Source organism: Phyllostomus hastatus, unplaced genomic scaffold (assembly GCF_019186645.2).
Source record: "Phyllostomus hastatus isolate PE091 unplaced genomic scaffold, TTU_PhHast_1.1 phas_scaffold_317, whole genome shotgun sequence".
Taxonomy (NCBI): Eukaryota; Metazoa; Chordata; class Mammalia; order Chiroptera; family Phyllostomidae; genus Phyllostomus; species Phyllostomus hastatus.
The window spans coordinates 10,305,763-10,321,751 of NW_025334023.1; the positions used below are offsets into that span (position 1 = coordinate 10,305,763).

Sequence of the window (15,989 nt, forward strand, 5' to 3'; positions counted from 1 at the left end):
ACCAAATTAGGAATTTATCTTTCATTGTTTTTTCAAGTATATTTCCAATTTCTTGCTCTTTCTCTTCTCCTTCTGGCACCCCTATGAGGTGAATGTTGTATTGCTTAAAGTTGCCCCACAGGCTGCTTACACTATTCTCCCATTTTTGGATTCTCTTTTCTTGTTGTTCTGATCTGCTGTGCTCTGACATGGCCTGTAGTGGTTCACTGGGTGCACTGGAACCTGGGGTTTCCCGGGTGTTGAAGGCCAAATTCAGCCTCCACCTGTGTTTTTCCCTGGGCACCCTGCCTGAGCAATAAAATTATCTGAGACAGCTGCTACTTGTGTGGCTTGGAGATTCCCAGGTGAAGCCAAGCTATGAATCTAGGCTGCGAGTTTCAGACCTGGGGCTCACTAAGGCCAGCTTCTACTTGTTTGAGAGGATTTAGGAAATTGTGAAGCATGAGCCCAGACCAGCCTTTCATATGGAAAAGCAGCTGGGGTGGGCCCCTAAGTCTCAGGGGAGAGTCTCAGGTGGATTGCAAGGTGAGTCAGTGTTAGCCAGGTTGACGGAATCTTAAATATGGCACCTGTCTCTGGCTCTGTGGGGGGAGGGCCCTGAAAAGGGACAATGGTCTCTGCTCACCTTGATGCCATACATGTCAGCCTCCCCCTGCATGACACTAGTGCCTCTCAAGTTGCCACCCTGGTGCCAGAGCCCAGAGAGAGTGAGTCTGAGTAGGTGAGCCCATGTGTGGGTTCTTTAAGAGCAAATGCTTGGGACTCCAAAAGTTTCTTCCACCAACTCAATCCCCACTGGTTTTTGTAGCCAGAAGTTGTAAGGACTTATCTTCCTGGCACTGGAACCCCGGGTTGGGGGGCCTGGCGTGCAGCTGGGACTCCTCGCTCCCAAGATATCCCTCCAAAAACAGCCCATTCCACATCTGTGCCGCTCCTATCAGTCTTTATGAATGTGCATAGTTGTCACACCTCCATTCACCTAGATACCTGTTGGTTTTGAGCAATGGTTGTTCTGTATTTTAGTTGTAATTTTGCTGTGTTGTGTGAAAGGGTGAGCCTTGTCTGCCTATGCCACCATCTTGATCAGAAGTTGGTCCAAAAATTTTTAAGATATGCTCCCTCCTTCACCATGTAGAGGAGAAAGACATCCGTGAGATGGGAAAGCAAGAAGGTACAAAAAGAACATTCTTTAAATAAAGTTTATTGTGACAGAAAATAACTACTTAGACTTTAAAACCTGAAAATGGAGTTCATATCTAGAAAAGGCTGTGAGAACATCAGATCTGGTAAACACAGTTTTGGTGGCCATTTGGGAGCAGTGGGGGATGGGGCAGAGTACCAAGGATGTGCCTGGCACTGCACTGGTGCTTCCCACAGGTCACTTCATCATCATCCTGCCAATCACCCTCTGGGGCACTTTGATCACTTCAGTATTACAACAAGGATGTTAAAGCTTGAAGAAGTCAGATAATTTGCCCAAGCTAACATAATTAATGAATAAAAGTCAAACACATTTCTTTCTCATGTGCTTTTATCCCCTACCCAATCCCACCTCCAGCAAAACCCAGTCTGCTTCTGTCAGTATAACACACTACTGCAGACAGGGGCCGACTACAAAGTGCAAACTTTGTCAGGGGACACAAGGGTACCCCCAGTCACTTACTAACAGTTACACTGAAGAATGTGTGGAATATCAGTGTTTTCACAGACCTGACTCAATAATTGTTACTCTACTACTATCAGTAACTCATTTAATTGGGCCACTGATAAAAGACAAAATCACATTGACTCTTATTCAGCAGCCTTTAGTTTTAGAAAACTCAGTATACAGTTGGCTTTATTTATGCACCCAGATGTATGATAATTGATACCAGATATTTCACTAAAGACAGAAAAGTATACTCAGAGATGTACAGGACAAAAAACTATGGACTCACACCTCCAATAAACCAAAGCACCTTCAAGGAAGGTGCTCTGGTTTCCAATTCTAATGTAGAGATGCTAAAATGAAGTAAGATACTTTTCTTCCATTTAATATGTGTCCTATATTAATTCTGGACTTTTGGCATTGCACTATTAGTTTCTACATGGGGACTGACACCATTTCTGCACAAGTTTGATTTCCCCTGAAAGAGTGAACACCTTCATGTTGGAAAGACACAAGTTCTCAAAGAAGGAACCAAAACCTGGAAGGAAGGAGAAGGTTAGGTAAGCCCTTGTCTAGAGCTGGAGAGGGGAAGATGTCTACAAGTGGAGTCCTACTAAGTTGTCCCTCACACAGTAGGAGCCCAGAGCTGGGACAAGATGGGAGAGCAAGACATATCTCAGGAGTCAGATCATGGGTGACTCCCATTTATTTCCACCTCATTATGTCAGGCCATTAAAAAGTCCTACTTAAATGTTCCATTTTTGTTCATCTCCACTATGAGGATATGAGGAAGAAATGGAGACCCAATTTGACTTACAGAATTAAAAGAAAATAGTATTCCTTGAGGATAGTGTGTGGTGACAAGTGAAATAATCCCAAATCCCTCTAAGAGGAAAGTGAATATGAAAAACAGGATCGCCTTTCCCTCCCCACAGGGATGCTCTCCTCATTGTCAACCTTAGCAGGTCTAGTTTCCACTTTAACAAAGAAGGTGAGAGTTTCCTCAGATCGACTCTTAAAGTAAAATCATCATTCTATGTATTAAGACACTGACCTTTTCACATATTTCATACACACCCCTGTCCATATTTACCAGGAGAGAGAATGGTATTCCCTCATATGCTTTTTTTGTAATCTGCCTGAAACTTAAAAAGGAGGCTCATATTTAAAGAGAAATAATTAAGTGTGGAAAAAAGAATACAAGAGACATGGGAGAGTCTACCTTGGAAAAAGTGTGGTTAAGTCTAGCCTATATTAATAAATGGATAGTTAGAATGGCAAGAACACAATAGCTACCACAGCGCTCCTGTACAAGACAGATACAAGGTCTATACAAAAAGTACCCAGCCAGGGGCTATGAAAAATAGAAACATTTACTGAAGGAGATACAAGATACAAGAAACATTGTACATAGGACAATGATGCCTCAGTCCCATTCAAAGTAGGCACGTTGGGACCTCACAGTTTTCCCAATTGCCACCAGCTGCCCCATTGGAGTTTCCTAAATCTCATCAACATTCTGAAATCTCTTCCCTTTCAAAGGTGATTTTAGTTTTGGGAAAGGCCATAAGTTACAGGGTGCCAAATCTGGGCTAAGAGGGGCTGAGTCACCTGAGTGATTTGATATTTCACACTAAAACTGCATGAGACATGATGCATGTGCAGGCAAGTTGTCATGATGAAGCTGTCAATCACCAGTTGCCCATAGCTACGGCCTTCTGAATCTTCGGAGTAGTTTCCAAGGAAGAATGGTCAAGCTTAACACAAAATTTGATGCAGATTTGTTGCTCTCCTCACTCAATAATTTCGAACAGTCACACGGTACACATGCTCACTCAACAGTGTCTACCACCCCCCACTGACTGGTACAGTGAAGTCATCATTGTTCACACACGTGCATTCCAGTCCACTTTCCTTGGCTGCCGGATTATGCCAATGTCACACAAACTGTTCTCATTATATTAACAATGGTTGGACTTTTTCTGGACAGACCTCATACTTTATAAAGAAATACAATTCAAATCTTCTACCTCAGTCATTCCCCAAATTACTTACATTAAAATTTTCAGCCCCTGATGGTGTGGCTCGGTGGAGTGAGGGCCAGCCTACTAACCAAAGGGTTGCCAGTTCCATTCCTAATCAGGGCACATGCCTGGGTTGCAGGCCAGGTCCCTGGTGTGGGGCACATGAGAAGAGACCACACATTGATGTTTCTCTCCCTCTCTTTCTCCCACCCTTCCTGTCTTATTAAAAATAAATAAAATCTTTTTAAAAAGAAAAATTTCATAGATGTGCTCTATTTTAGTAGCCAGTGCTTGAGAAAATAAGGAGAAGTTATTATAAATTCAATACTGGTATAAATTAATATTATGCAACAGAATCAGGTTACATTTAAAAAATGCACTTGGTAGGAAAATGAATTCAAACACCCGTCCAATAGCTGTGCACTGCTCACTAACCCTCTTTGCTCTGACCAGGATTGCAGGGCCCAAAAAGGAAATTACATTCTAATTTACCAAAATCCTATGAAATTAAAATACTCTCTCCTCTATTGCTGCAGCTGAAGTGGAGATATCCTGCCCCTAAGAACACCGAAAACGTTCCGATAAATCAAGAAATAACGTTTTGTCAAACGAGAGTTAAGTTTCGTCAGATAAAAATTCTGGCACCGTCCTCTAGCCAGACAACTCTGGGAAGCACCACATGATCGATTAATTCCAATGGCTTTGGGAACTTTAGCCCACTAGAATTACCTGGCTGCCGCTTAAGCTCTCAAATTAGAGAACCTGCTGCTGTGGTTCTGAAATACGTAAATTGTACATCATAAATGTTTCACCATCAGAGGGCGCTGTAGCATAAGAAGTAAAGTGGGAGAGACCATTAAAGTTTAACCAGATTCAGAAAATTTTAGGGCACGAAGGGGGCTTAGATCTCCCATCCAAACTCTTAAGTGAAAAAAAAAAAAAATAAAACAGAGATCCATAAATTCCAACTATTTTAAAACTTTATTTCTTTAAATAAAGATATATTTACATAACCTAAATATGGTGTTCATTATCCTTTCAAGGCAGGAATTAAATCTATGTTGTTAGAAGTCAGGACAGTGGTCACCCTTGTGGGAGAAAAATGACTCCAAAAACAAAATGATGGGAGGATGGAGTTAAGATATTTCATTTTTCTATATGCATAATAGGATAATTAACAGCATTGTTAATATTTGAGTTTTTTTAAGATATGTTTTCCTTTTTAAGACTTATTTTATAATGTAAGTATTGTATTTACATTTCTGTTTCAGTATAGCCATCTGTAAATTATATTGCAGATCACATGTATATAAAATGTTTCTTTCACTTAAAAATATGTATTGAGTGCTCTTAAGTGACAGGCATTAAAGAAAAAGAGCAGAGTAAGATACAATTCCTCTCAAGTGTTGAACCTAATGAAAGTGGGGAATGTACTAATAAAACAACTACATGATGTTGTGGTTAGGTTCTATGTACAAAATGCCGTGGAGTTCAGTAGAGGAGGTTACCATCCTGCCTGAGGAAATCATGGAGGCTGCACAAAGGAGGTGACATTGGACCTGAACCCTGATAAGTAACAAGAACTTCCGAGGTACAGAAGAGACAGAAGAGCATTTCAAGCAAAAGGATCATGATGAACTGTGCAGAGCAAACATACAGCAGGAGATACATAGCTTATAAGGGTAAGATTGGATTCATCAGGCTGCCATTAGGTACAGATATGAAACTCTTTCTATAAAAAGAAACCTAACTTACAGCTGGAGAAAGCCTTATAACCAAGGATATATGGAAGAAGACATATCACGACAACATACTTGTAGGGAGTGCGGAGGTGGCATGAGAGGGCTGTCTGGGCTCCACAGGTGGCAGCTGAAGTTCCAGAGAAACATTTCAGCAGCTGGGGGCTTCCCCCTGTGGAATGTGGGGTCTAAACCCCAACCTGGTCTCCCCAGCCTATAGCACCAGAGCTGGAAAAGGAACCCAAATAACACACAGCTGTGAAAAGCAGTGGGGTTTCTGTCCACCACAGTAGGACCACTCCAGATACAGAAAGCCTCTTAAAGGGCTAACAGACAACATTCTGTTTGCAGGCACTTACCCTGGACTCAGGCAAAGGGAGGGCAAAGTAAACTAGAGACAACTTAAGGAGAGTCTGGGGTTGGTGGCTCTGGGGAGAGAACTGAAGGAATGGCAGCCAGGATCCTGGTGCTGAGTCATTCCCCATGCTACAGGAACCATCTTTCTCAGGCAGAGCACTCCTCACTGAATGGCATCAGCCTGAAGGGAAGCAATAGCCTCGCCCACAGGAATTACTCTGCCCCGCACTGTGTTTTTTTTAAGTATATTTTATTGATTATGCTATTATGGTTGTACCATTTTCCCCCTTTTTATCACCCTCTGACCTGTACACCCCTCCTACCAGCATTACCTGTCCTTAGTTCATGTCTGTACATCATACATATAAGTCCTTTGGCTTCTCCATTTCCTATACTATCCTTAACCGCCCCATATTTTGTACCTACCATTTACACTTCTTACTCCCTATGCCTTTTCACCCATTTTTCCCCCTCCTCCTTCCCACTGATAACCCTCCATGTGATCTATGGTTCTTAAACCCTGTTGCTGAGGAGTACAGCTGCAGGACATTCACTAATTAACCCTACAGAAAGCCTACAAGCAGAGGCAGATTACTGGGAGCTCTGAGACTTTAACTGATCCTCCCTCAGGCATGGTGCTGATAAAAGCTGGCCTTGGTGCACAGTTTGGTTCTTTCTTCACACAAACAGGCCAAGCATAGAGCTACACACTGTGGATCACTAGTGCTCCAAACAGGTTGCCTAGGGGCAGTCACAAGCATTGTCAGACAAAGCCCTGCACCAGAGTCTTGCAGTTCTACATAATACATAAACACAAAGAGGCAGCAAAAATGGGAAGACAAAGAAACAGGCCCCAAAGGAAAGAAAACAGGATTCTCCAGAAAAAGACCTAGATGAAATGTAGGCAAGCAATTTATCAGATAGAGTGTTTAGAGTAATGATTATAAGGATATACAACAGCATGAAAAAAGACATAGAAACCACAAAAAAGGACCAGTCAAAAATAAACAGTGCAATATCTGAAATCAATAACACACTGAAAGGAATAAATGGTAGGTTAGACAAAGCAGAGGGTCAAATCAGTGATTTGGAAGACAAATTAGAAAAAATCACACAAGCAGAACAGCAAAAAGAAAGAAAGTTTAAAAATAAGGAGAGCTTAAGAAATGTTGGGGATAACATGAAGCTTGAAAACATCCACATCATGAGAACACCAGAAGAAGAAGAAAGTGATCAAGACATATTTGAAAAAAAATAATGACTGAAATTTCCCTAATCTGGTGAAGGAGAAAAGCATACAAGTCCAGGAAGCTCAGAGCATCCTTAACAAGTTGGACTCAAGGAGGCCTACAGCAAACTACATGATAATAAGAATGGCAAGACCTAAAGACAAGAAGAGAATCTTAAAAGCCACAACAGAAAAGCAGGTAGTTACCTACAAGGTAGCACCAATTAGACTGTCACCTGATTTCTCAACAGACACATTTCAGGCCAGAAGGGAATGGCATGAAATATTCAAGGTGATGAAAAGGAACAACCTACAACCAAGGCTACTTTACCCAGCAAAACTGTCATTGAAAATAGAAGGAGAAATAAGGAACTTCCCAGACCAGGTAAAGCTAAAGGAGTTTGTTAACACCAAACCAGTACTGCAACAAATGTAAAAGGTCTTGCTTTGAAAAGATGACGATGATGACGATGAAGAAGAAGAACAACAACAACAACAATAACAACAACAATGGGAAGGAGAAGGAGAAGAAGAAATAATGAAAGAAAAAAACAAAGGAAAATCGTCTAACAATAAAATGGCACTACATACATATCTATCAATAATCACCTTAAGTGTAAATGGTTTAAATGCTCCAACCAGAAATCATACAGTAGCTGAATAGATAAGAAAATAAGATCCATATATAGGCTACTTTCAAGAGACCTACATCTGATCGAAAGATACACACAGACTAAAAGTAAAGGATTGGAAAAGGATATTTCAAGCATGGAAAGGGAAAAAAAAGCTGAGAGTAGCAGTACTTATATTCAACAAAATAACCTTTAAAATCAAAGCTGTCATAAGAGACAAAGAAGGACACTACACAATGATAAAAGCAACAATCCAATAAGAGAATATAACCCTAGTAAACATTTACACACCCAACATAGAAGCACCTAAATATGTAAAACAAATCTTGATGGACATAAAAAGAAAGATTGACAGAAATACAGTCACAATCAGAGATTTTAACACACTTTTGACTTCAATGGATAGAATTCCAGAAAGAACATCAACAAGGAGACACCAGCATTAAATGACACACTGGATCAAGTGACCTCAATTGATAACTTCAGGGCATTTCACAGAATATACATGTTTTTCAGAGTATTTCACAGAATATATATACATTTCACAGGATACAGGACATTTTCTAGGATAGACCAAATGTTAAGACACAAAAGAGGTCTTAATAAACTTACGAAGATTGAAATCATACCAAGCATCTTCTCTGACCAAAATGTTATCAAACTAGAAATTAATCATAATAAAAATACTGAAAAATCATGGAAGCTAAATAACATATTATTAAACAATGAATGGGTCAATAATGAGGTCAAAGAGGAAATCAAAAGATACCTTGAAACAAATGAAAGTGAGGACACAATAATCCAAAATCAATGGGATTACAGGAAAGCAATCCTAAGAGGAAAATTTTAAGAATTACAGGTCTATCTCAAAAAATAAGAAGAAAAAGTTCAAATAAACAATCTAACTTTACACTTAAAGGAATTTGGAAAAGAAAAATAAATCCCAAAGTGAGTAGAAGGAAGAAAATAATAAAGATCAGAGCAGAAATAAACAAAATGAAGTCTAAAAATATGATACAAAAGATCAATCAATCCAAGAGCTGGTTCTTTGAAAATATAAACAAGACTGACAAAACTTTAACCACACTCATCAAGAAAAAGAGAGGACCAAAACAAGTAAAATCAGAAATGAGTGAGGAGAAATAACAACTGACACCAAAGATATACAAAGGATTATAAGAAAATATTATGAATAAATAGTCTGCTATGAACATTGGGATGCATAGCGGCACAATTTACAATAGCCAAGTGCAGAAAGCAACCTAATCAGTAAATGAATAGATCAAAAAACTATGGTACATTTACACAATGGAACACTACACAGCAGAAAGAAAAAAGGATCTCCTACCCTTTGTGACAGCATGGTTGGAACTGGAGAGCATTGTGCTAAGTGAAATAAGCCAGGCAGTGAAATACCATATGATCTTACCTATAAGTGGAACCTAATCCACAAAACAAACAAGCAAGCAATATAGAACCAGAGACATTGAAAGTAAGAACAAAGTGACAGTAACCAGAGGGGAGGCCAGGGGTAGGGGGAATAATGGTAAAAAGAAGGGAAAGGATCATCAAGGAACATGTATAAAGGACCCATGGACAAAGCCAAAGGGTGGAAGGATGGATGGAGGGAGGGGGAATTAGTGGCAGAAAAATGGAGACAACTGTATGTGAACAACAATAAAAAAAAATGAATAAACACATGCCAAAACTGAACCACCTGGATGGAATGGATAAATTCCTGGAAATATACAATTTCCTAAACTAAATTAAGAAGAACCAGAAAATCAGAGTAAACATATTACATCTAGTGTTGTAATCAAAAAACTCTCAACAAACAAAAGCCCTGGACCAGATGGCTTCACAGGTGAATTCTACCAAACACTGCAGGAAGAACTCCAAATCCAGGGAGCCTCTTCCCCTTCCAAACTATTTCAAAAAAATCAAGAGGAGGCACACTTTCCAAGTTCATTGTAGGAGGCCAACATTATCCTAATTCCAAAACCAGATAAAGACACTACAAAGAAATAAAATTTTAGGCCAATGTCCCTAATGAACATAGATACTAAAATCCTCAACAAAATATTAGCAAACCAAAAATAGTATTGCATCAAAAAGGTCATATACCATGATCAAGTAGGATTTATCTAGGAATGCAAGGTTGGTACAATATTCAGAAATCAATAAATATGATTCACCACATAAGCAAAGTGAAGGATAATAACCACATGACCACATCAAAAGATGCAGAAAAAGCATTTGATAAAATCCAGCATTGATTTATGATTTTAAAAAAAAACCTCAGCTAAGTGGGAATAGAGGGGGCATACCTAAACATAATAAAAGCCATATATGACAAGCCCACTGCCAGCATCATATTCAGTGGGCAAAAACTACAAGTGTTCCCATTAAGATTGGAAACAAGAAAAGGATGTTCATTTTCACCTCTCTTATTCAACATAGTACTGGATGTTCTAGCCAAAGCAATCATAAAAGAAGAAACAAAAGGCATCCAAATTGGAAAGGAAGAAGTAAAGCTGTCTTTATTTGCAGATGACATGATACTATACATAGAGAACCCCAAATATTCCACCGAAAACTACTGGAAATGATACATGAATTCAGCAAAGTAGCAGGATGCAAAGTTAATACCCAGAAATCAGTTGCAATTTTATATGCCAATAATGAACTAACAAAAAGGGAAATTAAGAAAACAATCCCATTTGCAATTGCTTCAAAAAGAATATAATACCTAGGAATAAACCTAACTAAGGATATAGAAGACCTACTTCAAAAATTATAAGACACTGTAGATAGAAATTAAAGAAGATACAAATAAGTGGAAGCACACACCAGGTTCATGGGTAGGAAGAATTAACATCATTAAAATATCCATGCTACACAAAACAATCTATAGATTCAACACAATTCTTATCAAGATTCCAATGATGTATTTCACAGAACTAGAACAAATATTTAAAAATGTATATGAAACCACAAAAGGCCCTACATAACAATAGTGATCCTGAGAATGAAGAACAAATTTGGAGGAATCATGCTACCTAATATCAAATGATACTATAAGGCCATAGTAATCAAAACAGCCTGGTTCCAGCATAAAAACAGACACATGGATAAACAGAACAGAGTGGAAAGCCCAGAAATAAACCCACAGCTTTATGGTCAGTTAATATTCAATAGATGAAGCAAGTACATCAAATGGGTTAAGATAATTTATTCAAAAGTGGTGTTGAGAAAGCTGGACAGATACGTTCAGAAAAATGAAACTAGATGATCTTCTTACAACACACACAAGAATATATTCTAAATGGATTAAAGACTTAAACATTAGACCCAAAAGCATAAAAATTGTAGAAGGAAACATAGGCAGCAAAATCTCAGACATTGCTCATAGCAATATTTTATTGGATATATCACCCAAGGCAGAAGAAACAAAAGAAAAAAAAATAAACAAATGAGACTACATCAAACTAAAAAACTTTTGCATGGCAAAGGAAAACATCAAAAAATAAAAAGATAACCCACACAATGGAAGGACATATTTGCCAAAATAGCTGACAAGGGGTTAATATCTAAAATTTATAAAGAACTTACAAAATTTGACACCAAAAACACAAACAATACTATTAAAAAATGTGCAAATGACCTGAATAAACCTTTTTCCAAATATGATATGCAGATGGCCAAATGACATATGAAAAGATGCTCAACATTGCTAATTATCAGAGAAATGCAAGTTAAAACCTCAATGAGATATCATTTCACACCTGTCAGAATAGCTATCATCAATAAAGCAACAAACAACAAGTGATGGTGAGGATGTGGAGAATAGAACCCTTTTGCACCATTGGTGGGACTACAGATTGGTGCAGCCACTGTGGAAAGCAGTATGGAAATACATCAAAAAATTAAAAAAGAATCTTCCTTTTGTTCCAGTGATCCCACTTCTGGGAATATATCTGAAGGAACCCAAAACACTGATTCAGAAAAGGATAAGCACTTCTATGTTCAGTGCAGAGTTGTTTACAATTGTCAAGATATGGAAGCAGCTCAAGTGTCCATCAGTAGATGAGTGCATAAAACAACTATGAAACATTTACATAACAGAATACTACTTGGCCATAATAAAGAAGAATGTTTTATCCTTTGCAACAGTATGGATGGACATGGGGAACATTATGTTAAGTGAAATAAACCAGTCAGAGAAAGACAAATGCCATGATTTCACTCATATGTAGAATCTAATGAACAAACTGAACTAACAACCAAAATAGAGACAGACTCATAGAGAGCAAGATAACACCTTGTGGGGGGCAGGTAGGGCATGGAGGGATTGAGCAAAAAGGAAAAAGAACTCATGGACATGGACAACAGGCAGCGGTTGGGGGGAAGAGAAGGCTATAAGGGGACTAAATAGTAATGCAGAAATTACAATAAAAAGAAAAAAGAAGTCTGACTTAAATCTAAAATTACCTCTCTAAACCAGAGGTGAATGAAATCAGTCCACTAGAAATAGAGCCTTTATGAGGGAAAGACTTTAGTCTGTTTTGCCCATTGCTAAATTCCCAGAAACCAGAATAAGATCTAGCAAATAGCAGACCAGGGAATATGTAGAGAATGAAGGAATGTACATATACATCTTAGCCCTGCAATTGTTATCAAAACAGACCAAACCCAGCTTTAAAGAGCAGCATGACTCAAACCAATGAGAATGGAGAGCAACCTTCCCAAGATCAAGTTTATATGGGTTCTTTTATTGCATGGGTCTGTTACTGGCTTTGGCAGAGTTGCAGAATGCTGTAGTTGGAGGTGCCTTTTGCCCAGTGACAAATCACATGCCTAAGGGAGAATCCAAGCATAAAATCCAAGACCAGTTCATCAAGTTTAGGCTTAATCAGACTGCTGAGGAAGCAGGAACTATATGCCCTCTGCTAGAGGTAGAAACAAGATAAATAACTACAAATTAATATACACAAGAAGCCAGAATCTGGGTGGAGGGTCAGGGAAGGACTAATAGCATTTCACTGAAGTACATAAGCTGAAATATCCCTGATCTTATGACAGATTTAGTCACAGATTTTAGGATTGGAAAGCACCTAAAGTTGTGGCTCTCAGCCAGTGCAGTTATTTAACCTGAATGATAGCCTCCTGTAAAAGGTATAGCATAATGGCTCATTCAACAGCAAACTTGAGTTCTATAATCCTAAATGTGTTACAAAATGTTGATTTGATCAATATGTAAAATACATTTTTTTCAACAACAAAATTTTATGAAGAAGGAAGAAGCTGGAAAAGTATAATGCCCAAGGGTAACAAGTGATTAGATAGATTAGTTAAGACTATTGGTGAAAAGGAGGATTTTGTGATTGGACCCCCTGAGGTGGTAGGAGGGAATGGGGTCCACAGCACAGATGGAGGGGTTTGACCTGGACAGGAGAGAAACCCCTCCTCCAGTGGGAAATAGGTTGGTGCAGAAGGAAACACATTTCTAAGTGGAAAGAGGGGAAGTGAAGGCATTCTGCTAAAACCCTCTCCACAACATCTTAGTTTTTTAATCAGTGACACTGGGGGCGAGACTATCTATTAAAAGAGCAAAACAGCACAGTATGGCAATGGTTGGGAGACAGAGGGAAAAATATAGCCTGGAAAAAAGAACTGATGCTTAAATCTTCAGGGGGTCCCTGAAGGTTAAGGCTGGATTTGCAGGCACAACAACCTGCCTGGCTGTCGGTTTGCTCCAGCAGAAATCCACAACCCAGGGCTACAGGGAGAGCAGTTTCATGGCTGGATCACACTAGGATGGGAATTTCATAAAGAGGCTGTGACAGATGGGCAGGGGCAAGAGGACTGAGGTCATCCCTGATCTCCATGTCACCATGAACACCCAGACCAATGAGGTTCTCTCCAGCTCAGACAAATGCTGCCAAAATCTACTTGCTCACTTGCAAGGGAATCTAAACTATGGTATAGTTATTCCATTTTAAGGAGAGGAAAATGTTGCCAGAACTCATGTATATATTATGTAACCATTTCAAAGGTAATCTTATAAAAGTGATGTGATGCTGTGTGTTATCAAACAAAGCTTTACAGGTTTTTATTTTTTAATATTTTTAAATATAATATGATATATTACTAATGGTTTTCTTTCTTTGTAAGCTATTGCTCTGAATGCTTCTGTACATGCAAAACATTCTCCTACTAGCACTGCCGTAATCATATTTCATGCCAGATCTTCTGGGAGACGAAAGCTGGTATGGAGACTGGAGAGTCTCCAGGAGAGTGAGAAGTGTGCAAAAGTCCTGGGCAAGTGAAATAGGGGAGCTGAGATAAGAAAATTAAACAAGGCCAAACAATTTAACAACTTACAGTCAGCTAGTGAATCACAAGACCATATCTTCCCAAACCAAAGAGTTTATGCCTCTCCTCCCTAACCAAGTAGACACAGCTTAAATCTCTCTGGTCTGGGAGACAGAGAACTGAGACCTAATTTATGCTATTTGTCCCAGCCAAACCCAAGGACAGAGGAAGTAACAGGAACAAATAACAAAGCCCTATTAAAAATCAGGCAGACCCAAGATATAAGTAAAACAGTAAAGCAGACCAAAGAACAATCCCAAACTCCCCTATCTGTTCATTTTGATGTGTCAGCATATTAAAACTACACCTGGACAGCTAATGAATATTCTGCTGAAACCCTCCCCTAAGATTCTCACCAACAGCAGAGATAAAAACCCTCAAGACAAAGACCAGATGCAGGCTCACTCTAGAGCATGCCCATGCCCCTTTCCCAGGCATGAACTTTGTGCTTCCTCCTAAACTCTAAGAGTCCCAAGGAGACGTGCAGCCAGGGGAGCAGTGGGAAGTAGCAGTTCATCCCGGGCTTACCCCTGACCCTGTCTCCAGGGCCTCCTTTTTCTCTAACTTCCTAGTGAGCTAAGAGCCCTTCTGTCACTGTGACCTTCACTTCCCAGTGAGCTAATAGCAGCCCTGCTTTGGCTCACTCATTTCCTGTAACGTTTTCAGGGAGCCAAAGCAAAGCATACCTAGGCTCTCCTATTATTTCTTCTACCCTAAGTCCTTCCTTTGTTTCACTGTCCCCCACTTTAATAAACATGGACTCCTCTTGTGAAATCTTTCCTACACAAAATCAAGAACTCACTCACTACAGGCCAACCAGACCCACTCCAAGCCAGTCCCTGTCCACTAACAAACAGTATCTGCTGTAATGCAATAGTCCCCATCCCATCCTCTAAGAGGCAAAACCATGCTTCTCATATACAGGAGTACAGACCTTCGATGCATGTAACTTGCCTTCCTCTGAAGGGACAGTCCTCCTGCAGAGGGCTCCAATGACTTCCCAAATCTCTTCTCCAACTGAGCAACCTCAGTTCTCAACCACTTAACGCTGTTTCTATAATCCTTATGACGCTGTTCACGTCCTAGTTAAATTACATTCCTGTTCATGGACTGTGTGCCAGATTGGTGTACAGTGCATGAAATGTGCCCTAATGAAGTGCCTTGCTTACCATGTCCAGAAATAAATAACTTGTGAATATTTACAGATGCAGCTCCACTAATGCAGCTGACTTTAAGGTAAGAGACAGGGAAGGTACACTGGGTTAAACTGTGCTCCTCAGAATGTGACTTTATTTGGAAATCAGGTCACTGCAGACATGATTAAGTAAGATGAGATCATGCTGGAGTAGAATGAGCCCTTAAACCATTTTAACTGGTGTCCTTAAAAGAAAAGACGAGATAAAGAAACACATACAGAAAGGAGAAGCCATGTGAAGATGAAAATGAGCCAAGAAAACATAATCCTGCCCTGAGCAGTATGGCTTGGTTGGCTGGGCATCATACTGCAGAAGGAAAGTCACTGGTTAGATTACTGGTCAGGAAACATTGGTTGCAGGTTTGGTCTCCAGCCAGAGTGCAAATGAAAGGCAACCAAAGATGTGTCCCTCTCACACTGATGTTTCTCTCCCTCTCTCTCCCACTCTCTAGAAATAATATTTTTTAAAAAGGTAGTCGTGGGATGACAAAAGGAAAAACACTGGATTATGCAGCTGCAAGCCAAGGACTGCCCACAACCACCAGAAACTAGAAGTGGGCCACAGAACAGATTCTCCCTCTGAGCCCCTGAGAAGAAACCAATCTTGCCTAGACCCTGGTTTTAAAATTTTGGCTTCCAGATCTCTGACAAAATAAATTTTTGTTGCTTTAAGCCTCCAAGTTTGTGGCACATTGTTACAACAGCCCTAAAAAACTAACATAGAAGGCCTCTCCCAGGAGGTGGCATTGGAAGTAAAGCCTGAAGGAGGGGCCAGTAAGGGGAAGAACTCC

The 15,989-nt window shown here is 39.7% G+C and overlaps 1 protein-coding gene across 1 annotated transcript in view; it reads right to left on the reverse strand.

Annotated features, from left to right (window-relative positions):
• The window catches only part of LOC123805351 (lysosomal Pro-X carboxypeptidase-like), a 34,430-nt gene extending 19,391 nt beyond the window's left edge, over positions 1-15,039 (reverse strand). Inside the window, exon 1 of the mRNA XM_045817821.1 lies at positions 14,938-15,039. Within this exon, the coding sequence (XP_045673777.1) occupies positions 14,938-14,948 (11 nt within the window). The 5' untranslated portion in view covers positions 14,949-15,039. The remainder of the gene's footprint in view (positions 1-14,937) is intronic.
• Positions 15,040-15,989: the final 950 nt, after the last annotated feature.